The sequence below is a fragment of the Podarcis liolepis genome (assembly GCF_965112155.1).
Source record: "Podarcis liolepis genome assembly, chromosome: 3".
In the NCBI taxonomy this organism is placed as follows: domain Eukaryota; kingdom Metazoa; phylum Chordata; class Lepidosauria; order Squamata; family Lacertidae; genus Podarcis; species Podarcis liolepis.
Genome location: NC_139557.1, coordinates 4961492 through 4988060, shown reverse-complemented (window position 1 = coordinate 4988060; position 26569 = coordinate 4961492). Strand labels below are relative to the sequence as shown.

General features: G+C 43.2%; 1 protein-coding gene across 1 annotated transcript; it reads right to left on the bottom strand.

Annotated features, from left to right (window-relative positions):
• Positions 1–1648: 1648 nt before the first annotated feature.
• On the bottom strand, positions 1649–26168 carry RHAG (Rh associated glycoprotein). The gene is made up of 10 exons (XM_083495304.1): positions 26018–26168; positions 23709–23892; positions 19949–20099; positions 17895–18042; positions 16211–16377; positions 14594–14731; positions 12828–12949; positions 10390–10463; positions 9626–9699; positions 1649–1860 (listed from the first exon to the last, which is right to left on the bottom strand). Exons 1-10 carry the CDS (start codon positions 26124–26126, stop codon positions 1789–1791), a joined length of 1239 nt encoding a protein of 412 aa, XP_083351430.1. The 5' UTR covers positions 26127–26168; the 3' UTR covers positions 1649–1788.
• Between the last annotated feature and the right edge of the window lie 401 nt (positions 26169–26569).

Below are 26569 nucleotides of genomic sequence, written 5' to 3'. Positions count from 1 at the left end.
CTGCCCTAACTGTCTCTCTATTACCAACTGTCTGCCAACTGCTTTTCCAACTGCCTTTCCCAACCAGTCAACCCACTAAAACCAACCAACTACCCACCAACAACTCCAACAACAACAACTCCAACCTCAGGGTAAGCCCTTTTATACACAGGTGGGCCGCCTCCGGCTTTCCTATTGGTCTATATTTTTAACCGTATCTCTCCCCCCTGTACAGACAGACTCAAATGAACGGGCAAACGCCACACCACCCTTCTTCTGAAAGGAACCTGTGAGTCATTGCCGTGATACCCAACTGAAATCTTGCTAATGATCAGCAGAGTTTGGGAGTGGTGTGCAGCCTATGTAACAAACAGTGCTTTTTTCTGGCAGAGCTCTGTGGTACACAGCACTGGCACCTTTATATATATATGTAGAAAAAAAGCTGAAGGCTGATCGCTGGAGAATTGATGCTTTTGAATTGTGGTGCTGGGGGAGACTCTTGAGAGCCCCATGGACAGCAAGATCAAACCTATCCATTCTGAAGGAAATCAGCCCTGAGTGCTCACTGGAAGGACAGATCCTGAAGCTGAGGCTCCAAAACTTTGGCCACTTCATGAGAAGAGAAGACTCCCTGGAAAAGACCCTGATGCTGGGAAAGATGGAGGGCACAAGGAGAAGGGGACAGCAGAGGACGAGATGGTTGGACAGTGTTCTCGAAGCTACCAGCATGAGTTTGACCAAACTGCGGGAGGCAGTGGAAGACAGGAGTGCCTGGCGTGCTCTGGTCCATGGGGTCACAGAGAGTCGGACACGACTAAACGACTAAACAACAACAAGGAAAAAAGCACTACTCACAAGTAATGCTTTCCATGGTTTGAAGTGTCTTAAATAAATTGTACTGCTTGTATTTCAGTTTCTTTGACTACAGTGGTATTATTTCCTTTTACTCAGTACCATCATAATCAATAGCTACTGTTTATTTTATGCAACTGATGCCCAGATTAGGATTTTAAAATTTAACTACCAATATTATGGTGGAAGGGACGCGGGTGGTGCTTTGGATTAAACCACAGAGCCTAGCGCTTGCTGATCAGAAGGTCGGCGGCAGTTTGAATCCCCGTGATGCGGTGAGCTCCCGTTACTCGGTTCCTGCTCCTGCCAACCTAGCAGTTCGAAAGCATGTCAAAGTGCAAGTAGATAAATAGGTACCGCTCCGGTGGGAAGGTAAATGCCGTTTCCGTCCACTGCTCTGGTTTGCCAGAAGCGGCTTAGTCATGCTGGCCACATGACCCGGAAGCTGTATGCCGGCTCCCTCGGCCAATAAAGCAAGATGAGCGCTGCAACCCCAGTGTCGTCTGCAACTGGACCTAATGGTCAGGGATCCCTTTACCTTTACCTTTGTTATGGTGGAAAGAGTTGAGTTAAATGCAGTATCTATGAAAAGAGGCACTAAATTATAGCATCTGGTTTCATTTTAGGGTCTGTCTGATCAACTCCAGGAGATTGCAGCTTGGGTGTGAAGTCACTTGTCACTTTGCGTATTTATTTTATCAGTAAGCATTCTCTCAAATTATTTTGCTGTCAGGTTCTGAATACATTAGAAACACAAGCACTGAGTGGGTAGTGCTGTAATGCGTGAATGTGCATAATATTAATACTAGTCCAAAAAAACATTTTACTCTGGTTTTATTTTTGCAGTAAATTAAAGCAGATATAAACTGAAAAAAACAATGCATGGTCCAGTTATTTCACCAGAAACAGAAAACACATTTGGGAAAACAGCTAAATATGTATAGTTCCTTCTGTGCTTCAGTGCTGAGCTTGCTGCGGCTCTCTGGGTAAATGAAAACTGCTCTCGTATGATGGCTCTTCAAGGGGAACCTAGAAGGAAACCAGGCAAGATGTTTGAGTAGACAGAATTTAGTTGGTAGCCAAAGGAAGTTACACCACACATACCAAAATCTAAAGCGAGTCCAATATCTTTTTGGTAATCCCTTAAACCATTGTGATAAACAAGATCAGACTGTTATGTTTTTATGCAGGTTAGCTAGTGCTGAAGACTGTAAACTGGATGGTTGCAGCAATGATAGATGGTTGATCTATTCAGAAAGTTCCAGAGCTGGGGTTTTCATCCACTGCCTCCAGACTTCTACTAGTTTCCAACAGTGAGTTCACTTCAAAAGACAAACCCAATTCTAAGTCAGCAAACAACTTGCAGAGGGATTTATTTATTTTTTTTATAATAGTTTTTTTATTGCTTTTTTCCAGGGTAAAAAATACATCATCAATAGCACAACAAAAGCGGTTTTACAGAAAAGAAAAGAAATTATAGAGAGAAAAAAAAAATTCACTTTTTCACATCAATTTTCATATTCAACCAGACTTCCCCACGTCCTCCATCCCCTGTTTTCTTTACAATAAAAATAAACAGCAAATTAATACCTTATTTCAAATGTTTTTGTGTTTTCATTTAGTTATATAGTCCACAATTTATACCTTTCTAAGTCTTAACTTGATTTCCAACGTTTACCAATTTCAATACTGAAGCATGTTTTTCCAGAACACTTAGCAAATTCTCAACATTCATATAACTTATAATGTTTTTGTAAATAGTCCTTAAATTTTTCCAGTCCTCTTCCACTGCATCTTCTCCCAAATCTCGGATTCTGCCCGTCATTTCAGCTATTTCCATGTAGTCGATCAGCTGCGAATGCCATTCTTCCAGCGTGGGTAGCTCTTGTGCCTTCCAGTATTTGGCTATAAGAATTCTTGCTGCTGTAGTTGCATATAAAAAGAAAGTTCTATCTTTTTTTGGCACTCTCTGGCCCACAATGCCCAGGAGGAAGGCCTCTGGTTTCTTGTGAAAGGTGTATTTAAACACCTTTTTCAACTCGTTATAGATCATTTCCCAAAAAGCCTTCACCCTCGGGCATGTCCACCAGAGGTGAAAAAAAGTTCCTTCAGCCTCCTTACATTTCCAACATTTATTGTCAGACAAATGATATATCTTTGCAAGTTTGACTGGGGTCATGTACCACCTGTACACCATTTTCATGATGTTTTCCTTTAAGGCACTACATGCCGTGAATTTCATACCGGTGGTCCACAACCTTTCCCAGTCCTCAGACATAATGTTGTGCCCAATGTCTTGTGCCCATTTTATCATAGCTGATTTGACTATCTCATCTTGAGTGTTCCACTTAAGCAGCAAGTTATACATTCTTGAAAGCACTTTCGTCTTAGGTTCAAGTAATTCTGTCTCTAATTTTGATTTTTCCACCTGGAAACCAATTTTTTTGTCTTTTTTAAAAGTCTCTAAGATTTGGGCATAATGAAACCAGTCTCGCACCTTTCCTTTCAGTTTCTCAAAACTCTGCAACCTCCAGGTATCACCATCTCTTTCAATTATCTCACAATATTTCAACCAGCCACTCTCCATATTACGTAATTTTATGGCCTTAGCCTCCACCGGTGATAACCACCTCGGGGTCTTACTTTCAAATAAGTCCTTGTATTTAGTCCAGACAATGAGTAGAGCTTTCCTGACAATATGGTTTTTAAACAATTTGTGAGACTTTGCCTTGTCGTACCAAAGATATGCATGCCACCCAAAAGCATTACTATGCCCTTCCAGATCTAGGACATCAGTGTTTTCTAACAGAAACCAATCTTTCATCCAGCAGAGAGATGCAGCTTCATAATACAATCTTAGGTCCGGCAGGGCAAACCCCCCTCTTTCCTTTGCATCTGTTAATATTTTAAATTTTATTCGGGGCTTTTTGCCCTGCCAGACAAACTTCGCAATGTCCCTCTGCCACTTTCCAAAACATTCCACTCTGTCCACGATCTGAAGGGTTTGAAACAAAAACAACATTCTTGGCAATACATTCATCTTAACTGCTGCGATTCTACCCGACAAGGTAAGTTTCAATCTTGACCATGTTTCTAGGTCCTTTTTAATTTCCGACCAACATTTTTCATAATTATCTTTGAACAAATTCAAATTTCTCCCAGTCAGATTAACCCCCAGGTATTTTACTTTTGTAACGACATTTAATTCTGTTTCCTTCTGAAACCCATCTATTTCTGAAGGTGTCAAATTTTTTGCCAAAACCTTAGTTTTTTGTTTGTTTAGCTTGAATCCCGCCACCCGACCAAACTCAGAAATTAGTTCTAAAGCTCTTTTTGTACTAACTTCTGGCTCCTGTAATGTCAAAACCAAATCGTCTGCAAAGGCCTTTAGTTTATATTGTTTTTCTCCGACCTGTATTCCTTCCACCTGCTGGTCCTTCCTAATCATATTCAGCAACACCTCCAGGACAGAAATAAATAACAAGGGTGATAAGGGGCACCCCTGTCGTGTCCCTTTTTCAATTTTGAACTCCTCTGTCACCACATTGTTTACTATCAATTTAGCTTTTTGCTCTGAATAAATTGCTTCAATACCATTTTGGAACGCCCTTCCCACTCCCATCCCTTCCAAATTTTTCTTCATAAATTTCCAAGATATATTATCAAAGGCTTTCTCGGCGTCTATAAAGATCAAAGCTGCCTTCGTGTTCAAATTTGTCTGTAATAACTCCAAAACATCAATGATATTCCTAGTGTTGTCAGACAAATGCCTGCCAGGGAGGAAGCCTGCTTGGTCTTTATGAATTACTTCATTTAGAACTTTTTTCAATCTGTTTGCCAAAATGTCAGCGAAAATTTTGTAATCCACATTTAGGAGTGAGATGGGGCGATAGTTCCTAAGTTGAGTCTTTTCAGATTCCAATTTTGGGATCAGGGTGATGAATGCCTCTTTCCATGATTCGGGTGCCCCCTTCCCTTCCATAATTTGGTTGCATACCTCCATTAATGGCTGGATCAAATATTCCTTCAATGTCTTATAGTATTTGGAGGTAAGTCCATCTGGGCCTGGAGACTTGCCTAATTGCATGTTCTGAATGGCACTTTCAATCTCCTGTTGTGTTATTTTGTAATTCAGGGCTGTTTGCTTGTCTTGTGTTAGTTTTTGCAGGCCATAACTTCTTAGAAAATTATTTATCTCCGTCTCAACTTGGGGTCCTTGAGTAAATAGTTTTTTAAAATATCTCTGGAAACACTTTCTAATATCTTCTGGTTTCTGAATACATTCTCCTTCAACCTCCAGATTGGTAACAAAGTTCAATTTTTGTCTCTTTTTCAGCTGCCATGCCAGCAGCTTCCCACATTTATTTGCAGATTCAAATGATCTTTGTTTCATCTGTTTAATTTTCCATTCGATTTCTTGATTTATCAATTTCACATATTGTGCTTGATGGAATTTTATTTCTCTTAAAACTTCTTTTGATTTTGGGTTTAGTCTCAGCTTTTTCTCTCCGTCTCTTATCTTCTCCAAAATCTTGTCCTTTTTACCATTCCAGAGTTTTTTCTTGATAGAATTCTGCTGTATCAGGAACCCTCTCATAACAGCTTTACTTGCGTCCCAGATTGTTTTCTTTTCCACCAAAGTATTCAAATTTATTTCGAAATAATCTTTCAGCGTTTTTTGGGCCTTCTTTACAATCTCCTGATCTCTAAACAAATAGTCATTCATTCTCCATCTGAAGGATCCAGCTGGTGTAAGTCTTAAGTCTATTTTCAAGGCGTTATGGTCGGAGCAGGTTTTAGGGCAGATCTCTACTTTTTTTGTCTTAGGGGCCAGTCCTCTAGATGTCCAAATTTGGTCGATTCTTGTCCACGAAAGATGGGCCTCAGAAAAGAATGTTCCTTCTTTACCTAGAGGGTTCTTTGTTCTCCAGATATCAATCAAATCCATATTGTCTGTAAGTTCAAAAAAAGTCTTTGGGAGTCTGCCATCTTTAGTCAAGTTCTGATTTTGTGACTTATCCATGTGTGTGGAGACAACTCCATTCATATCACCCATCAAAATGATGTTAGTATAGTCAATGTAGTCCAACATTGTCTCATGCAGCTTCTTATAAAATTCCGATTTCCCATCGTTTGGTGCATAGATTCCTACAATCAAAAATTTCTCTCCTTGTGCTTGAATTTCAATTGCCAGAATTCTTCCTTGTTCATCTTTGAAGATCAATTTTGGTACTAGGGTCTCCTTTGCATAAATCACTACTCCTCTTTTTTTAACCTTATCTGATGAAATAAATTCTTGGCCTAGTCTCTTGTTGGTTAACACTCTCCTATGGAGCCTAGTCACATGTGTTTCTTGAAGGCAAATAATGTCTAATTGTTCTTTTCTCAAAATATGAAAAATCTTTTTCCTTCTTTCGGGAGAATTCGCGCCATTAATGTTCCAACTAAGAAGCTGTAGAGACATCTCGGACTATTTATTGGCCTGCTGGGATGTCTCCTTTGTCGTTTTTGTCTGGAGGTGGAACCGGATTCAATCCAAACGAAGGAGGTGGCCAGACGCCTGCTATTCCTTTCCGAAGGTCTTCCCCGTGGTCGTTTAGGAACTTTTCTTGCTCCTCTGCTGTTCTGATTCTTATCTTCACCCCTTTCAAAGTAAAAGATAGTCCTTGAGGGAATTCCCACCTGTATGGGATTGTGTTGTTTCTCAATAAGCTTGCTAGGTCTTTATATGTGGCTCTTAAATCCAGAAGCTGTTTTGGTATATCTCTAAAGATTTCTGCCTTTTTCCCCTGAATTACCAATGAATTTTTAAAATGCAGGCCGAGTATATTTTCTTTTTCTTGCCTAGATCTCAAAATGATCAGGCAATCTCTTGGTTTATCCTTCTTAGCCACTCTTCCTAGTCTAAAAGCAGTAACAATTTTAAAGTCTTTCTCTTCTGCCAGACCCCAGAATTTGGATATTTCTGTTGTCAAAAATCCAATCAGGTCCTCTTTTTCTGATTCTGGGATATTTCTAATTCTGAGGTTGTTTTCCCTGTTTTTCAGTTCTGCAAGGGACAGGTACACTTGTTGTTCAGTAACCTGTCTACTCAGTGGTCTAACTTCACCTCTTAATTCCTCTATCCTCTTTTTGTTTTCGTCTGCTTTTGTGTTTGCTTCCTGAACTAATTTTCGATTTTCTGTTGTAGTCTTTTCAATGTTACCTATCGCCTGTGTATTTTTAGTGACTTGGTCTGTTAATTTATTAATTGAGGCTGTTACCTGGTCAAATTTGGCAGCTTGTTCATCAAACTTAGCTGCTTGTTCATCAGCTTTCTTATTCAGTGCTGCCAGCTGCTCCAATATTTCTTTAGAGACAGGGTCTATCCCTCCAGCAGCCATCTCTCCAAGAGCAGGCTGTATAGATTGTCCTTCCTGCAGACCTGTCAAAATTGGGACAGATGATCTGCGTAGCTGCTGCACAGGCAGAGTTGATTGCAAGAGTTCAGTTTGTTTTGCTTTCTTTGCAGCTCTTGTTTTTGCTGTACCACTCATTCCACAGCTGTCCCGGTATCAAGGTCAAATTGTAAGTCCCATGGGAAAAGTAATTCCAAAAAAAGTAAACATCCAAACAGGAAAATTCCACGACCAGTAGCAGTTCTCAGAGACTAATAATTCCACAATCCAGCAGGGGGAGCTCCTTGAAAGTTAGGGAGAAGGATAGGAAATTTCCACCATAAGTTCCCACAAACAAAAGATATTATCCAAAGCAGGGGGGGAGCCCCTCACCTTCCATTTAAACTGCAGAGAATAAAAGTTCTTTGCCAAGGTGCTTGCAACAGTTCCTTTTTCCAACTTACAAAGTAGCCCAATGTATCTTATAACTTTGTCTACAGTTACCGCAGTCTGATGTTACTTGTATCCGGTCAGACCGAGAGCAGGGTTTCAAAACTTTGTAATCCACAGGGGAAAAGAAAGAGGATCATGAACTTAGCTCACTTATAAAACTGTTATGTCCTTTCTTTAACTTTTAGTCAATCAAAGCCGGATTTGCAGAGTAAATTCCAACTCCTTTTAAGTCTTTTCAGCGCTTCAGCTTTAAAGGGATTTTGCTAGATACTTTAAACAGAGCCGGAAGACTGACTTCCTTTTTAGCGTCTCCCGCTTTCAGCCAAATTTCTCCAGATTAAGATCATATAAAGCTTCAAATTTCTTACTCACGAGTAAGTTGTTTCAGTTCAGTTGTTGAAGGAAGAAAGGTCAGCGCTGATCAGCAGCAGCCGCGCGGCTTCACTTCCGCGGAAAGAGCGATGGATTCACAGCACCGCTACCCCCTCCACGTTCCGATACCCCTTACGGGGTCTCTTCTGCGTTTCAGAGGTCGCTTCTGGTGCCCGCCGAACCCCACGGCCACGAGCTCACTCTACTCGTGGTTTCTCTACCTGGGTCGTCGCTGTGCCGCAGCGCACGACCCTTTTCCGCGGAGCCCCTCTTCAGCAGCTGAAGAGGACCGCCATTGCTGAGCGCGCCGCCTCCGGAAGTCTTGCAGAGGGATTTAGCTGCATTCTTCAAACTCCTTGTACAGGTGTCATCCCATTTTTTAAAAACGCGATTTGCCATTTCTGTCAGTTTCCTGCTGTACAAGGTAACATGCAGAAGAGCTCTTCCTTTAAAAGTGGGCCAAAGGCAGTCTTCTGCCTAACTTTTTAAGCCTCCCTTGAGAAATTCCGAAGATGTGGTCCTTTCCCACCTGTCTATGGGGACATGTCTTTTTACTGAATCTTCAGCAAGAGATATCAGTTAGCTTGCACATTTGTGGAAAGAACCTCAGTTGCCTGTCCAAATCCATTAAAAACAGGAGTGAAACCAATTTAAAAATATTGCTTTAAAAAAATCACAGCTTCATAGTGATGAACATTCTGCTGTCCTGAATGTGCCATTTGCTGCTGGAGGGGGCTGTTTTAAAAACAAAACAAAAACCCCCATATGTTAAATGTGACCGTGCATTTACTAGTGATGTGCATTTTAGCTCTGAGAGGGAAAGGCTGAAGAGGAAAAGGAAAATGACTGAGAACTGGTTGCAGAGAGAACTGTGAGGTCGGAAGGATGAAGAGGTTTAAGGCGATGGCTGGGGTGCAGAGAGACTGCTATGCTCTCTAAGGTGCCGAGGGAGGAAAGGGAATTCAGAGAGACCTGTGGGGTGGGAAAACAAGGGCAAAGCAGGGGGTGGGTGAGCTATGGGGTTCAGATGGGCTAGTGCCTACACTATGGAGTCCAGAGAAAGGATACAAAGGAGCTCTATGGGAGGTTAATAGAGAACAGGGTAATGGAAAATACTGTTATAATTGTAACACGAAAAGTTTCCCCATGGTTAACTTAGGAATGCAGTAATGGCTCTCTAAAGCAGAACACCAGGCTTCACACTAAAGTTCAGCTAGTCTAGAAATTGAAAGTGGAGACAACAGTGGAGATCTTCCCCTTTATCTGTTTTTAAAAATACTTTAATAAAAACTAATTGAAAATCAAACAATCCCTGCACAATAAAGTCTAACAATAAAAGGTGGAGGGAACTATCCTGTGATATTTCTAAAACTCTGGGTTGAAGAAACACAGCTCACAGCACATCCTTCTATGCCCTGGGATTCCCAAGTAGGCAAATGTGATCTGGAAAAGAGCGCTGCAAAGTGGAGCCATTTATTAAGAAATTGGAAGGATGGACCAGAAAGAGACATTGGCTCTGGCTATCTAATTGTGCTGATACCATGAAAGAAAAATGCTATTTTTATGCACTCGGTGGTATTATTCTGTCCTACCTCCCAATACACGGAGTCATCATAGCAGTTCTGATCAGGTGGTTGCTCCCAGAAAGGCAAATGTAGAATCAACCCTGCATTGGGGGGGGGGGGGACACAGCCGTAGTTAAAAACATCCCATAACAGATTTTCTATAACAATAGTAAGACGGAATATTGGAGAAATGCCACAGAAACCTCATTAGTCTATTATCTCATCGATTTGTGCCCCCCAAAGTAAAATTTAGGCTTAACATTAGCTTTGTGTATTTTAATTCAACTTGAAGCAATAGAATGTTGAGGGGTCTTCTGTTTTCTTGCTAGTGCAATTATATTTCACACTAGGTTCTACACAGTAAAACAGACACACTTGTAAGGAGGTTTCCAGATTGTGGTTTAATATTGTAAATATGTTTGTTGTTGTTTTTCCCAAAAAAAAAACCTTGGGCTTTCCACGCACTCTTTCAGCACCTGTTTCAAACATCTTTCAGACCTATCCAGACACATAGAAGCAGACACGTTTTAGCGTTTTTTACTTTTATTCTTCTTTCTCCTTAAATATTTTTAGTGGTCTTAAACTGTTTTTATTAATCATTTTAACACTTCTTGCAAACTGCTTGGAGGTTTTATTACAACCGATCGACATATTAAATAGATAATTTAAATAATTTAAATAATTAAATAATTTAAATGTTAAATAGATAAATGGGGTGCACCCGTCCCACAACAAAAACTGGTCTGAAAGCAGCCTCAGCCAGCACCGATAAGGGTCTGTATTTTACTGACCTGTAAAAGCTCCTCCTACCAAAGCAATTGCAATGGAGCATCCCAGAGCAGCAGCCTGCATACCAGTCGATAAACTGTAGGGTGGGGAGATAAAATACATATTGCATCACCTTCACTCATGATGAGTGGAATTTGTTAGGTGTGTTCGAACTTCTTTGGGACATAAAACACATGTAGCTTTTTAAAAATAATGTGGGGGTCCAATATTCAGTGGTCCCCTAGCTGCCAGTGTCATCCTCTTTGCTGCCTCTTGACTTCTCCAATGCCCCTGCCTTCAGGAGAGGAAGGAGGAGGCTCAATGTTCACTCCTTTTGTCTCCCCTTTCAGCAGGCAAGGCCCCAAAGAAGAAGAGTTTGGATTTGATATCACTCCCCTTTAGGAGTCTCAAAGCGGCTAACATTCTCCTTTCCCTTCCTCCCCCACAACAAACACTCTGTGAGGTGAGTGGGGCTGAGAGACTTCAGAGAAGTGTGACTGGCCCAAGGTCACCCAGCAGCTGTAGGTGGAGGAGCAGGGAAGCGAACCCAGTTCACCAGATTACAAGTCTATCGCTCTTAACCACTACACCACACTGGCTCTTCCCGCCAGCCAGGGAAGAAGGGGAGAGTGAAGATCTACAATGGAAACACGTGGGGGGGGTGGAGAGGAATCAACCTTACCAGATAGTTGAAATGGGACTCAAAGGCCATTGGGGTGGGGAAGAAGAGGCCTGTTTTGAATCATGCTGGGTGGGGGCAGAGCCCAGGAGACCCCAGAGGGCAACCCCAAAGCTTTGCTCCCTAGGAGTTGGAGAGGATCAGCATGCCTCCGATTCACCAAGAGGGCGCTTTAGAGGTTGCATGGGGGGGCTGCCAAGGAGGCGGCAGCGCAGTACACTCCTTGGAGGCCAGATCTGCGGCCCCTATGTATCCTGCCACCCAAGGCAGTCTCCTCATGGGTGGGCTGATCCTGCCTATAAGGAGGGAAGAGGGAGAAGCCGCCCAACCTGTAGAAAGCCCAAGTACTCTATGTGATTTGTGAAAGGGAGAGCGGAGCATATTAGTGGAGTATAATTTACTTTACATTTTCTTGAAGGATCCATTTCCCCTCACTCAGCTAATAAATGAAAGGAAGCAAACACGTGACTCTTCCTCTATGGACAGGCACCCTCTTGACGCTAATGGGCAGCCAACTTCTATGCTGTCTAAGGCAACAGAGACAGAATGTCGACATTTCTCCCACCCACAGGATGACCCTGCTGACTGGGCAGGCCCCATCTAGTATGTCCTAGGAACCTTTACACCTTCCTATCCCAAACACAGGTGTTTCTAACAGACTGAGGCTAACAGATTGAGGTTGAATCCTGACAAGACAGAAGTACTGTTTTGGGGGGACAGGAGGCAGGCAGGTGATGAAGACTCCCTGGTCCTGAATGGGGTAACTGTGCCCCTGAAGGACCAGGTGTGCAGCCTGGGAGTCATTTTGGACCTGCAGCTGTCCATGGAGGCGCAGGTCAGTTCTGTGTCCAGGGCAGCTGTTTACCAACTCCACCTGGTATGCAGGTTGAGACCTTATCTGCCAGCAGACCGTCTCGCTAGAGTGGTGCATGCTCTGGTAATCTCTTGCTTGGATTACAGTGGTAACTTGGGTTACAGACGCTTCAGGTTACAGACTCTACTAACCCAGAAATAGTACCTCGGGTTAAGCACTCTGCTTCAGGATGAGAACAGAAATTGCACAGCAGTGGCGCGGCGGTAGCGGGAGGCCCCATTAGCTAAAGTGGTGCTTCAGGTTAAGAACAGTTTCAGGTTAAGAATGTGCTCTATGTGAGGCTACCTTTGAAGGTGACTCGGAAACTACAACTAATCCAGAATGCGGCAAATTTACATTTCAAAGTTCTCCAGCCAAATAATATATTAGGAGAAAGTGCACATAAGAATTCATATACTGGTGAAAATAACATGAAATGCAGTATGTAAGAGAAAATTGCTTGCAAGAATATACACAGTGAGAGACACGCATTATAAAGTTCTGGGCAATTTTCATAAGGACTTTAAAATGAGTTAATCGTAAAGTGATGTGGAATGTAGAGAGCAGATCTTAAGATGGGGGGGGGGGAATGAGAAAATGAGAGAAAGTGGAACTGAAACATTCTGTTCTTCTATACTATGCTGGCCTTGTGGTCTGTTGAGATTCCTGCACTGCAGGGGGTTGGACTAGATGACCCTGGGGTTCCCTTCCGACTCTGCAATTCTATGATTTGAATCTGTGCTCTAGATTAGATCTGTGCTCTAACACTGCTCCCACTGCAAAGCGACTGCATCCCAAGAAGGCAATCTAAAAGCAACATTTCATACATTCTTAGTCTGGCCATTTTTGTCACCTGTCAAAACTTAGTTTGCAACCAATTAAAGCATGTTATTTTACTAGCAGATATGACCTGATTCTACGCAACTCACTTGTTCTCGACTTGTAAAGCAGCTGCAATGATACTTGCAATGCCTCCCAAAAGGCCAGGTAAGCCATGCAGGTTATGGACTCCACAGGTGTCTTGAATCTTCAGCTTTGAGGCAAAGAAAGGCTGTAAGGAAACAAAAGGTGATTTCCAAGTCACTGTAAAACAGGGTATCTAGAAAGGATGTTGTTCTTCCTTGCTTTCACAGGTTGTCTTACATGAAGAGCAAATTTGCACAACATAAAATGACACCACTGTATCCTGCAATATAATCTACATTTTGGAAAGGTCTCCCTCAAGAGGCTGTGGACTCTCCTTCTCTGAAGGTTTTTAAGAAGAGGGTGGATGGCCACCTGTCATGGATGCTTGAGCTGAGATTCCTGCATTGCAGGGGGTCAGACTAGATGACTCTTGAGGTCTCTTCCCATTCTGTGATTTATTAATAATCTCAAAAATATTTCCCTAGATAGGATACAACATAATAACATCTTTGGACAACTGAATTTGAGGCTGTGACCATGCAAGGGAGAAGAAGAAGAAGAAGAAGAAGAAGAAGAAGAAGAAGAAGAAGAGGAGGAGGAGGAGGAGGAGGAGGAGGAGGAGGAGGAGGAGGAGGAGTTTGGACTTGATCTCCCGCTTTATCACTACCCGAGGGAGTCTCAAAGTGGCTCACAATCTCCTTTCCCTTCCTCCCCCATAACAAACACTCTGTGAGGTGAGTGGGGCTGAGAGACTTCAGAGGAGTAATGGTGGAATGGGAAGCTGTTTCTGGTTTTAGTAAGACTACTGACTCAGAAGCCAACACAATTTTCCTTGCCACCCGATGGGGCAAGTCTCCCCATATGGTAAGAAAAAAACAGTTGAACACCTCTATGTTTGCAATAAGGCAAATTCCCAGTATGACCGGGGAAACTTTTTTCTTTCCCGCTCCAAATGTGGAAATCAGTCTGACAAAAACTGTCTCCAGCCATTCAAAAGAATGTGAGAGAGCTCAAATTGTGTAAGGGCACCAGACAGAGGCATGAACTCCCATTGCTGCCAGGTACTGAATGTTGTGATGCTCAGCAGAGAAGCCGGCCTGCTCAAGGGCAATGGAATAGGACATTCACTCAACAGCAACCATAATCTTTAATTGCGGCAGGCCTTGATGTACCAAGGGAAATTTATCTAGATACCAGAATAAGTCAGGATTATATTGAAATTTCCCATTACTCCCTTTGATTGGCTTTGAAAATGCACTCAGAAAGGAGCAGAATCCTGGCAACTTGAGCCACGGCAATAACTGTTAAGTAAACTAACAAGCACAGCTTGGATTTCGGCCCACTCAGTGCAGTTTGCAAATTCTCTTATCAAAGGTAAAGGTAAAGGTACCCCTGCCCATACGGGCCAGTCGTGTCCGACTCTAGGGTTGTGCACCCATCTCACTTAAGAGGCCGGGGGCCAGCGCTGTCCGGAGACACGTCCGGGTCACGTGGCCAGCGTGATGAAGCTGCTCTGGCAAGCCAGCACCAGCGCAGCACACGGAAACGCCGTTTACCTTCCCACTAGGTAAGCGGTACCTATTTATCTACTTGCACTTAAGTGTGCTTTCGAACTGCTAGGTGGGCAGGAGCTAGGACCAAAAGACGGGAGCTCACCCCGCTGCGGGGATTCCAAACACCGACCATACGATCAGCAAGTCCTAGGTGCTGAGGTTTTACCCACAGCGCCACCCGCGTCCCTACCTTATCAAAGGTAGGACAAATCTAAAAAGAACGAAGTAGCACTCACCGTCAAGTATTTGAATCCAACAACTGAGATGAATCCAGCTGTGCTGCCAATTAACATTGCACCGAAAGGTAAGATGTTCAGGTCAGCACAGGAACCCACAGCAACTCCTCCTGCCAAAGTAGCATTTTGAATGTGCACCTGTGTGGGGCACAACATATTGACACGTTATATCACACCAATAAAACCAAGAGACCATTTGCCTTTCCTGTAATTGAAAAGTGCATGATAGTTGCAAAGGAATTTGCAAAGATGGCATTCGAAAAGCAGTTGAAGACAATTGAGCTAAAGCCGGACTTGGCATCCTCACGTGACCAGGGGCACATTTCACTTAAGAGCGCAGGGGCCCAGAACGTAACCTTTGTGTAAGTGGGGAGTTGCCTGTAGTGCAGAAATTATATGTGACCAGCAGGCTAACCAGAATTGCATTCTGGCTGGAAGTAGTTCACAGAGTCTCTTTCCCTCACCCATACCACTAGCCCCACAAATTGGTCTTTTCACTGTAGCTGGTGACTTACAACTAGAGGTGGAGGAGAAATTAGGTCCAGTTTGCATTTGTAAGAAAATATGTGACTAGAAACAGCCATCCTTCGGAAAGTTTGCACTTCTCTGAATTTTGAACTGCAGTTCTTTACTCAAGTGATGTGTACAGAAATACACAAAAATGTGCATACAAATGAATGCATTAGTGAAAATTGCATAGGAAATGCATCACATTAGAGGAAATTGTTTTGCAAGATGAGTAACAAGACAAAATTGCAAACAAAAATGTGTATATTGGTGAATATACTGGTGAATTTTCATGAGGACTAAATATATATATATTACAAAGTGATGTGGAAATGTGGAGAACTGAATTTAAGAGTGTAAAAATGAGAAACGGAAAGAAAGCAAAATGGACACATTTTGCAATCCCTACATACAATTAATTACCTTTTCAACAAAGGGTCTTCCTGATGGATGTTTATTGTAGGAGGAGTGTTCCTTGTGGACACAGGTTTTTCAAAGTGTCCACATGATGGCATTGACAGCGAAATCCTAATCTGTATCATCTCCCTGCCCCATTTAATCTGGATTTGTCCTATCTTGTAAAAATCTGGTATGTTTTTAAAAAGGCGATTGCCAACATGTTCTGCAAAGTGTGTCAGATAGGAACAGCCCCAGAAGACATAAACCTTTATGAAGTCTATAAAAATTCATTCTAGCCAAAGCAAAGCAATCCCTGATTTGGGTGGCTCTGAGGCAACAACTGTATACTGACATTCTGAGAAACCCAACTGAATCCATACTAGTGATAAGGAAGAAATGTGGTTCTCCAAATTTTGTGATGCAGTCTTCCAACCAAAAACATATGTGCAAAATGCATATATTGGGGGAAAGTGTTAAAAGGCATCATATTAGCTTGTAAAGAATTGTGCATAATAAGCAAAATTGCATACAAAAATCTGCGTATTAAGAGAATCCAAATGCTGATGAATTTTTGTGATGACTTTCTTGAATTGCAAACAGATGTGGGAATGTGGTGAACTGAATTTAGAGAGTAGAGAAATGAGAAACCCCAACATAAATGAGTGGTTGTTAACTGTGATGGATATGCATCATGCTCAAGACAAAGCTTACCATGTCAAGTTTGCCTCTGCCTTCCACCAGGATAGAGGTGGCAAATGCTGTGAGTGTGCCAGCTGCCAAAGCAAAGTATGTGTTGATGATCGCTCTTTGCTGGGCATCTGCTGTTGCTGCAACTGCTGAGTTAAAACTGGGCCAAAACAGCCAGAGGAAAAGGGTACCTATATAAATAATATAACAAAAAAATGCAGGATGTCATTAATTAATCTCCTCTGGTCTTCTTTGAAGGACATTGGAAGCTGGTCAGACCCAGATAGCTCCCTGTATTCTCAACTCTGATGACTCCCAGTATGGCTCCCGTTTATCACATACACAGCCCAACAAGACAACGACAAAAATCCACCAACAGCATACAAATCAATATGGCTAGCCTGATCCAAAACACCCACCCACCCCACTCACACATGAAAACAAAGACCACCACAGCCAACCACAAATGAACAGCCACACCCTAGGCCAACCCCAACTTCTCTCACCACCAAAGGAACACAAGTGAACAGCAAAGAACTTGCACAAGCAGCGCTGACACAAAACCCCACATATATTAAGTAAAATAGAAACATCACCACCCGACCCCACCCCCACTCATCTTTCCCCCCCCTCCACCTCTTTCCCCCTATTCTTCCTAATGTCTCAACAAATGAAACCAATTTGGGGGGGGGGGTTTACATGGGGGGGGGGAAATACGAGAGAGACATTGCACATACTTTTGTAAAACAAGAAAATCTTAAATAAAATACGTTTTAAAAAAAGAAAAGAAAACTCTGATGACGCCCAAAGGTCCCAGGGAGAGGTCTTCCCTATCCTCTGTTGCCTGATCCTCTTAACCAGTGATTCTGGGACTGGAACCTTCCTATACTTTTCTTCCCTCCAATTATCATACACTTGGTCCAATGCGACCACCTGAACTATCATTGCACTGGTACACCAATACTGGTGTTCCATCATGCCTGGCAAATTGTGTCAGGGCAGCACTTAGGACTTCATCCAGATCACTTGGTGGCTTAGTACAGCTGTATACCTTAGAAACATTTCACAATTCCACATCCCTTGGAGAAACATTTCACAATTCCACATCCCTGTTTCTATCAATCCAAAAGCTGGAATTAAAAGTGCCTAATGTCTGTGGCATCAGGCGCTCATGGTTCTTTCATACAGACCTAATTACCTGAGTCTCCTGGCATAACTGGTTCAGAACCCTTGACCATGCAGTAATGCCAGGCAAGGCATCATATGATAAATAGCTTTTGAAAAGAGCTTTTGTTGGCCACCCTCATGGTATGATCTCCTCTCCACAGTACAGTGGTGCCCCGCAAGACAAATGCCTCGCAAGACGGAAAACTCGCTAGACGAAAGAGTTTTCCGTTTTGGAGGTGCTTCGCAAAACGAATCTCCTATGGGCTTGCTTCACAAGACGACAATGTCTTGTGAGTTCCTGCTGGGGTTTTTTCCTCCCCCCCTTTTTCTAAGCCGCTAAGCCGCTTATCAGCTGATCCGATCAGCAGATAAGCCGCTAAAAGACGCTAATAGCGCTAATCCGCTAATCCGTAAATGGGCTTGCTTCGCAAGATGAAAAAACCGCTAGACGAAGAGAACCACGGAACGGATTCTTTTCGTCTTGCGAGGCACCACTGTATCATGAAAATTGACTCATAACAGAAAGAAGCCTCCTACTCACCAATCATAGCAAACATGTCGGAATTGTAAACAGAACCTTCATTTTTATGTCCATTTCTCAAAGCAGGGCGGTATATGACCCGAGCTACTGCCAGCCCAAAATAGGCTCCAAAAGCATGAATAGTCATGGATGCACCAGTATCAGTGGCCTGCAAAATAGCATAATTAGTTGCAACAATTAATTGTTAATCCTAACCATGTAGTATGCTGAACTGCTGTCTTAAAGCCAAGCAACAACTGCCATCATAAGAGGGTGAAAACTTCAGATAATTATGACTGTGAATACGTGGGAGTCTTCCAAACGAATCCTTTTCATTTCAAGTTTCTGGTGCCAGTTGTCAGGGAACTGGCATCAGAGGCACAGGAGAAGGAGAGGGTCTCTGATTCTGCAGGAGAAGGTCCCAGCGCTAGGGGGAGACTCAGCTGGGAAGAAGGGGAAGGGAATAAATGTAACACCAGGGATCCAGGAGAGCAACGGGACAGGGAGGTGCAGGGGCTCCAGGACTCTTCGTTGGAAGTTAGTGAGGAGAGCCCAAGCACCCCGCTGCCCACGCCCACCCTGCGCAGGAGACTCCCGCGCAATGAGAGGCGGAAACGATTGGGCGTCAAACAGCTCTTATGTTGGCAGCGCTTTAAGAAACGCCCACAGACAGATTCTACGAGTGACTAAGGGCAGCCACGCTGAGATGGGCTGTGCAGTCCGGAGGGTTTAACCAGGCAATCCAATGCTCAAACGGGGCAGGATTACGCACGAGTAACTCCCAACAACTACACCAGTGCACAAGTATTCAAGGCTCCCTCCCTCCCTCCTTGTCCGTAGACAATGTCTGGTGACTACGTAGAAGAGGAGGGTTGAGTTGGGGAGGTGGGTTGGCTTGTTGAGGTGCATCCCTCTACTCCTCTCTCCTAAAGCTGCAGGAGAAACAGCTGCTAGGTTTATTACTATTACTACTACTATATCAGGCTTTTGGAGTTAGAAACTGATGGGCAGATAGAGATGGGTGAGGAAAATGCACCCTTTTCTTTCTAAGCAGGAAGTGTGTTTTGCCAGCCCCAGCAAGCCAGGTCAACATTGACACATGCAAGGTGCAGGGCTGTGCTTTTGCCTGCATGGTGTCATTTCAGCCATGTGAAAGTGGACAGGATCAAAATGTAAAAGTGAGCGTGGCAAGAATGTCAGCTCTCAGGACTGCCTTCCAGAGGGGTTTTCCATGCAACACTATTTCAAATCATTTTAAACATTCATTATTCATTATATTCTCTCTCTCTCTCTTTGAAGGACAGATTGCAGGGGATCTTTTGGCATGGCAGCATCAATGCAAGGTCCCTGAAGGAGCGATCATTAAATGACAGTCAAATGTTGCTGTTCTTCTTGAATTCAGGGGCAGCTGATGTGTTGGGGTGGAACTGCCTTCCTGACCCTGGAGTCACCCCACCCCACTAGACACCACTGCACGAATTAAGCTTCAACGCAGATGAAACAGAGCAAGTGTAAGCACAAAGCCTTGAGGCACATCAAACTAAACAGAGATAGGATATGTTTCCACTATAAAGTACGGGCAGAATATACCACATTTTTCGCTCCATAAGACGCACCCAACCATAAGATGCACCTAGTTTTTAGAGGGGGAAAGCAAGAAAAAAATATTCTGCGCAGAGAATGTAAGCGGCTCTCGCTTTTCTTGCTTTAAAACCTTCCGTCCCTCCTCCCGCTTCGCTGAGAAGTCAGCAGAGCAAGAGCGATAGCTGCGCAGCGCCTCTTCTTCTGCTGGCTTTCCAGCAAAGTGGGATGAGGGATGTAAGGGAGCCCTTACGAGGGAGCGCTGAGCAAAGCCTGGCAGCGGCTCTTGCTGGCTTTTGTGGGAGGTGTGGGAAGGGACAGAGGGCAGCCCGTCAGTCCCTTCTCCCTCCTTGGGGAAAAGCCAGCAAGAGCCGCACACACGCTCCGCACGTCTCTTTAAAGGGAGCACTGAGCAGAGCCCCCCACCTGCATTCGCTCCATAAGACGCACACCCATTTCCCCTTACTTTTTAGCAGGGAAAAAGTGTGTCTTACCTGTAATACTGACACGACGAGGTGTTCGTTGCAGGCAAAGATGGTGATTTCAAAAATGGCCATGATCAGCATCTGGATTGGACTTGTTCTCCCCAGGACAGCTCCAAAGGAAATCAGGACAGCTGCTGTGCTGAAGTCTGCATTGATCATGCTTTCAATTGGAAGGGAATGTGGAGAATAAAAACCAAAGTCAGGTATGACGTCACAGATGTACGAGGGTTCAGAGACCAGGATGAAGTGGCATGAGGATGCTATCCTATGCCTAAGCAGATGTGGCTTTGAAAGCTGTATGGGGACTGTATGAAAGATCTCAACTACCAGTTACACCCTTCATGGTTAGTGCACTTAAGTTTAAGGCCATTTTTAGTTTGAAGAACAAGCAGTCATGGTCCTCTAGTGCAGAATGTACGCCCAGTCTGCATCAGGAGCAGATTCCAGAGCAGGACACAACAGCTCCTAGTGCTTCAAAAAAATAAAAAATGGCCTCCAGGTAAACTCTAAAACAACAACAGCACTAGGAACAATATATAGTGTCAACATCCTGAGGGCCAACCCAGATATTAAAAGTACAGTGGTACCTCGCAAGACGAATGCCTCGCAAGACGAAAAATGCGCAAGACGAAAGAGTTTTCCGTTTTTTGAGTCGTTCCGCAAGACGAATTTCCCTATGGGCTTGCTTCGCAAGACGAAACGTCTTGCGAGTTCTTGCGAGTTTGTTTCCTTTTTCTTAAAGCCGCTAAGCCGCTAAACTGTTAATAGCCGCTAAGCCGCTAAGCCATTAATAGCCGCTAAGCCGCTAGGCCGTTAATAGCCGCTAAGCCGCTAATAGCCATGCTTCGCAAGACGAAAAAACCGCAAGACGAAGAGACTCGCGGAATGGATTAATTTCGTCTTGTGAGGCACCACTGTACCACATAAGACTGCACCCACTCAGTGTTTCTTGTCCATCTTTTTCTTCTTTATAAAACAGCACAACCAGACATCATTGTTAGGGCATCTCCTTGCACTTGCAGCTCACAATGTTGGCTGCTAATGTCAGGGAGAACCATTTTCCCTTCCTATTCTGTGTAACAAGGAGAGGAGAGGGAGAAAAGACAAGGGTCAGTGTATGCATGCCTTAGAACGTCTAGTTTGGACCCGAACCATTTGAAGGAATAAATGCAATTAATTTGAAAAAAATAGCCTGATGTTTATTGAATTGATTATTGAATTGAGACTTTGAGGCCTTACCCAGACAACCCTACAAAAATGTACTTTAACCTCACATTTCTCCTTTGGTTCAATCGTCTTACAAATTCCTTTCTGGGACCATGGCAGGAAAAAGACCAGGAGAATGCCCGGCTGAGTTTGTCTTCTGTTTCCTTTGTCTCAGGTAAAAAGTGGGGAGCGGAAATGCATCCAGCTTTTTGCATTCATGGGGAATGCACATCACAACATTGCAGCAGGAAAGTGCTGGAAACGGTGTGCGCATGAGAGATGAGGTTTTGCCACTTGCCAGTAGCAATGTCACAGGCAGACCTGTCTCTAATAGGTGCCTATGACATTTATAGCAGTGGAGCTGCTGGCGGCAAATTGTATTTCGTTAAACGATAAGCCTCTGCATTTTGACACTGGGAAAATGCGCTGAGCAAAGATGCAAAGAACTCATTTGCAAGAGCACCACCTTGAGGGAAGACACATTAATTCATTGCAGCAGCTGACTATGAGCTGTGTAGTTTTGCATGAAAACTGCAATAACCTGGAGAGGCTCTACGAATTGTGTTAAAATATATGCTCCAAGTGAAACTCATTTTAACTGTATTTGCTTCGTTTTACACTTTCATATAAGTGTAAAAGTCTTATTTATTGACTTCATGACTTTTACAATATACTTGACAATGCTATTGGGAGGGTGGTTGTGATAATGATAATTATGATGATGATGATGATAATAATAATAATAATAATAATAATAATAATAATAATAATAATACCACCCCACCCATCTGGCTGGGTTTCTCCAGCACTATGGGGAAATGATAGTAACTAAGCAGTTCTATTGAAATCAATTTTTGCTTGATTTTATTTCTGCATTAAATTCAGTTCTAGTACCAGATGGGTAAAGGTGGCTTTGGAAGCCCCATTGAAACTTCAAAAAGAGGGTGCATGGGTGAGCCTGATTTTATTTTATTTTTTTGTCCAAACTAAATGTTAAAAATCCAGAGGAAATGAAGGGAAAAGAAAAGAAGGGAATATAAACATTATTCAACTCATCCACCCCAATATAACACCCAGCATGACTACTTTCTAGAAACCAACATTACATTCAGCCTTCAAATCCAAGGTAAGCCTGATTTTAGATCACCAATTCCTGGATGCACATTTGGCTCATTGGCCAGATTGTGCCTTCGGCCACCATTCTGGCAGTTCCCAGAAGCATGGAAAAGAGGCTGCATAGCTCAGAATCACCTCCCAGAAGTGTTGGACTGACCCGTCTCCTCGTTTTCAGAGGGCCATGAAACTGGGCAGAGGGTTTTCCAGCCACTTCCCAAGAGCCTTCTGTCAGGGAGGGGCATGGATAGGAAAGAATCCCAAGAGTCTTGTGGCGCCTTAAAGCCTAACAAATGTATTCCAACACAAAGTTTATTCATGTAGAACCCTCTTCATCAGATGCATAAACTCGTGTTTTATCTTGGCACGTTTGTTTATTTATTTAGGGTATTGCTGTACTGCCTTTGATAATGCACATAAGTGAAATTTATTAAAAAGAAAATAACTACAAAACAGCAAAGACAACAGCAAGGCAACAAAAATAGTTAAAATACCAGAATGTCCTATACAATATCAGAGGGATATTAAACAAACAGGAGAATGGGAGAATTTTTTGCATTTTTTATTCTTCAGTTTTGCTTCATGCTCCAAAGATAAGAATCATAGAATCATAGAATCATAGAGTTGGAAGAGACCACAAGGGCCATCGAGTCCAACCCCCTGCCCAGCAGGAAACACCATCAGAGCACTCCTGACATATGGTTGTCAAGCCTCTGCTTAAAGACCTCCAAAGTAGGAGACTCCACCATACTCCTTGGCAGCAAATTCCACTGTCGAACAGCTCTTACTGTCAGGAAGTTCTTCCTAATGTTTAGGTGGAATCTTCTTTCTTGTAGTTTGGATCCATTGCTCCATGTCCGCTTCTCCGGAGCAGCAGAAAACAACCTTTCTCCCTCCTCTATATGACATCCTTTTATATATTTGAACATGGCTATCATATCACCCCTTAACCTCCTCTTCTCCAGACTAAACATGCCCAGCTCCCTTAGCCGTTCCTCATAAGGCATCGCTTTCAGGCCTTTGACCATTTTGGTTGCCCTCCTCTGGACACGTTCCAGTTTGTCAGTGTCCTTCTTGAACTGTGGTGCCCAGAACTGGACACAGTACTCCAGGTGAGGTCTGACCTCACCTGGAGTAAGCAGCAACAGTGTTTTCTGGGGGGGGGGCCTGACTTCTCCTTTCCCCCGCATGCCTTTTCTGTGATGGGACAGGGACGGGCTTCTAATGTTTAATGTTTGGGCAAGTTGATGTGGGAGTCAGCATTGGTTTAAGCATGGACACCTGATCGGATGAAGTGAGCTTTAGTTTTCGAGTTTGCAAAAGCTTACAGCACAATCCTATTTTCAGCCTTTAAGGAGCCACGGGACTCTTTTATGAATTCCTGTGGGCTTTCCGGTGACAGTGGTGTCTGTTAAGTGACAGGGGCTTCTCAGGATGCCCCCCCCCTTACCTGCCAATGTTGATGTGGATTTCATTTGAGTGCATATGCCAGAATCCTTGCAGCAGGATCCCCCACTGGAGACCCAAGGCTGCAACGAGGAAGTTTATGCCAACACTGCTGAAGCCATATTTCTTCAGGAAAGTCATCAGGAAACCAAACCCAACAAATATCATCACATGAACATCCTGAAAGACTGGAAGGAAAAGGAAGACAATGTGTTGGGCCCACGATGGGTTGCATAAATTGAAAGCTAATAATGGCAACTTATTCCCAGTTACCCACCATGAAGAACCCTCTCTTTTCCCACAGAGCATATTTTTAAAACAAGTGCGGTCAATCATTTCTGAGAAAGCGGGTTCTCCTTCCTGGAGAGCACGTGTTGCGGTGGGGGCAACCAAGACATCCCTCTGTTGCTAGGCAGGTTAGTATAGATGGCTACAATTCTGATTGGGAACCCCTCAGTCGTTGGAGAGAATTTGGTGTAGCAGTTTTATGATTGACTGATGAGGGGCTATTTATTCCCTGCACGCATCGTTGAGCTTCCTCTTTCCGCTGTGCGCATTGGATCACCCGCCCACCCTCCCTATATTTAGGGCTGTTCGCATTGACCTTGCTATGCCTGTCATGGGGTCGCCTGCTTTTGGGGCAGGGGCCTGGTAGGAATTTTGCCATTTGGCTGATTGGCTGGTCCCATTTGGTTTTTGCCTACTGCGTAGCAAATCATCACAACTTGTAAGGTTGCGGTTAGGCATTGGTGGAGGGGGTATGGTTTGCTGTGCCGGCCCCTCCAGTGCTGCTGCTGCTGCAAGGGTATTCCGTTAAAGGAATCCAGGGGCCCGCCGTGCTCTTGTCCAAACACCTGTCAAGGGGCTAGGGCCACACAAGAGCCCCTGGGAGCATTTGGGGAGAGGTGAGAGCCTGGCACCCGGCTCTATGCTCTCCCCAAAATTGTTTTCCCTTACTGACTTTCGAAGGCTTGCGGATGTCAGTTTTGTTCCTACCTCTAGGCTGGAAAAGATAGTCGTGAACCAATGCCTAAGCAACCACTCACATGTTGTAATCAATAAAGTTGTGGCCAAAAATTATGCCCAAAACCTTTAACAAAAATTTTGTGTGAATTGTGTCTTTACTTGAGGGTGGCTATGGGGTCCTCGACACGCAACAGGTACATGGGTAGGCTAGTCTCAAATATGGAAAATAAATCCCCAAACTCAGGATAGTATAAAGATGCATATTTCTGGGAATATATTGCAATATATTTTATAAAAAGAATTAACAGATATAGATTTAAAAATAACAGTTGCATTAATATGTTTAAATTTTCACCTATTTGCTTTTTGAGGGTGGGAGTGGGGGACCTGTTTGTGACCTTACGTAAGGTATGTGGTGTCCAAAACTTTCCAAATAGAGCCGAGGAATTGATTAATTGTAATTAATTAATTAAACAAGTTTACATATTATAACTTGTGAAATGGCTGAGCGCTACATGAGTATTTGGTACCTTTGTAATAACACTTATTTTATGCCACCTTTAAGAAATTAATTCTGGTTTAATTGTTTATGGGACAGACCATTCTTAAAATTAACTCAATTGAATGCATATCTACTGAATCCTATTTAAAGGCTTCTGCAGAATAGATGATGAACTGCAGTAACATGACAAAAGCTATGCCTGGCTAAAGGACAGTAAGTTTCTTTCAGCATCAGTTAAAGCCCCCAAACCCAGTGACTTCGTAGTTTCAGGAGGAAAAGTACTCAAGCCAAAGGGTTAGAAGATAGTCATTCCTATATTGCCTGGCTGTTTTAATCTAGCATTCAGCCCTTGGGGTGTGAGCGCAGGCAGGAAAACGAGATAGGAGTTAAAAATGGTAAATGAGAATCCTCTGTGTCGTCTCTGAAGCCAGAAGATTTCAGATGCACAAGGCCTAAGACACTTTGAATTCCCAAATTCTGCAAAGCGGTTAGATGGAGTGAGACCTAAACAGAAACAAAACTTTAAATGACAACTTTGATGGGTGCAGCAGGAACAGAAGTCTCACATTATCACCACAAAAGTCTGCTTTCTAGAAGCAACGTGCGGCAGAAGTGAGATAGAGCCTTCAGCACCTTTACGGCTACTCGTTTAAGGTGTGCAACATGCTCACCAGGAGACAAACCAAGAAGCTCTCCAACGTTAGTCTGTACTTGTGCACCATGGTGCAGCAATGCAAAAACACCTCGCTGTACCAGAAAGCAAGTTTACGAACCAACAAAGCAGGCTTCTTCAAGAACTTGATGAGACGGGGAGTATACAAAGGTAACAAATAGAAAACACTCACGTGGGTATACTTGTCTCCCGTCCACTGTGTCATATTTTACAAATACTCCAAATAAAATTATAATGACCACCTCCAAGAAAATGGCAAGTATGGGGAATTTGATCCTCATGGTTGTGAAGGAAGATGGATCTGTGTTGGCCAGCCTTGCAGCAGTCTGCAGACGAGTGATAATGAGAGAGAGAGGCTCAATGTTTATATTCCTTTGGGTTACAACAGAATGACATGGCAAAAACTTCACTGAAAGGAGGACTTTGCAAAAGTCTCCTGTCTCAGACTTTACAATTATTGTTATTTTTATATGCTGCTCTTCAAAAAAAAAAAAAATACCCCAGGGAGGCAATATTCTGTGGGGTATATAGGCTTGTAACCAAAGTAGAACTAAGTCATGGCAAGGATGGAAATGTCATGAAATTATGACTCACGTTTATATGGCTTCAGAACACTTTTTATTATTTTTTCTAACTGTTCCCCCCTGCATATTGTTTAAAAGGTATAAAAATAGCCACTGAGGCTATAATATGTCGGAAATGGTTTGTAGTACAAAGTTCAAAT

What these genes read in the sequence shown, in the direction of transcription:
- RHAG (XM_083495304.1), bottom strand. Translation starts at nt 26,126, where the DNA reads ATGAGGATCAAATTCCCCATACTTGCCATTTTCTTGGAGGTGGTCATT. An exon ending in GGTAGGAGGAGCTTTTACAG is followed by an intron (nt 9,700 to 10,389) that starts GTCAGTAAAATA and finishes CCCCCAATGCAG; the next exon opens with GGTTGATTCTACATTTGCCT. An exon ending in ATGACTCCGTGTATTGGGAG is followed by an intron (nt 1,861 to 9,625) that starts GTAGGACAGAAT and finishes GTTTCCTTCTAG; the next exon opens with GTTCCCCTTGAAGAGCCATC.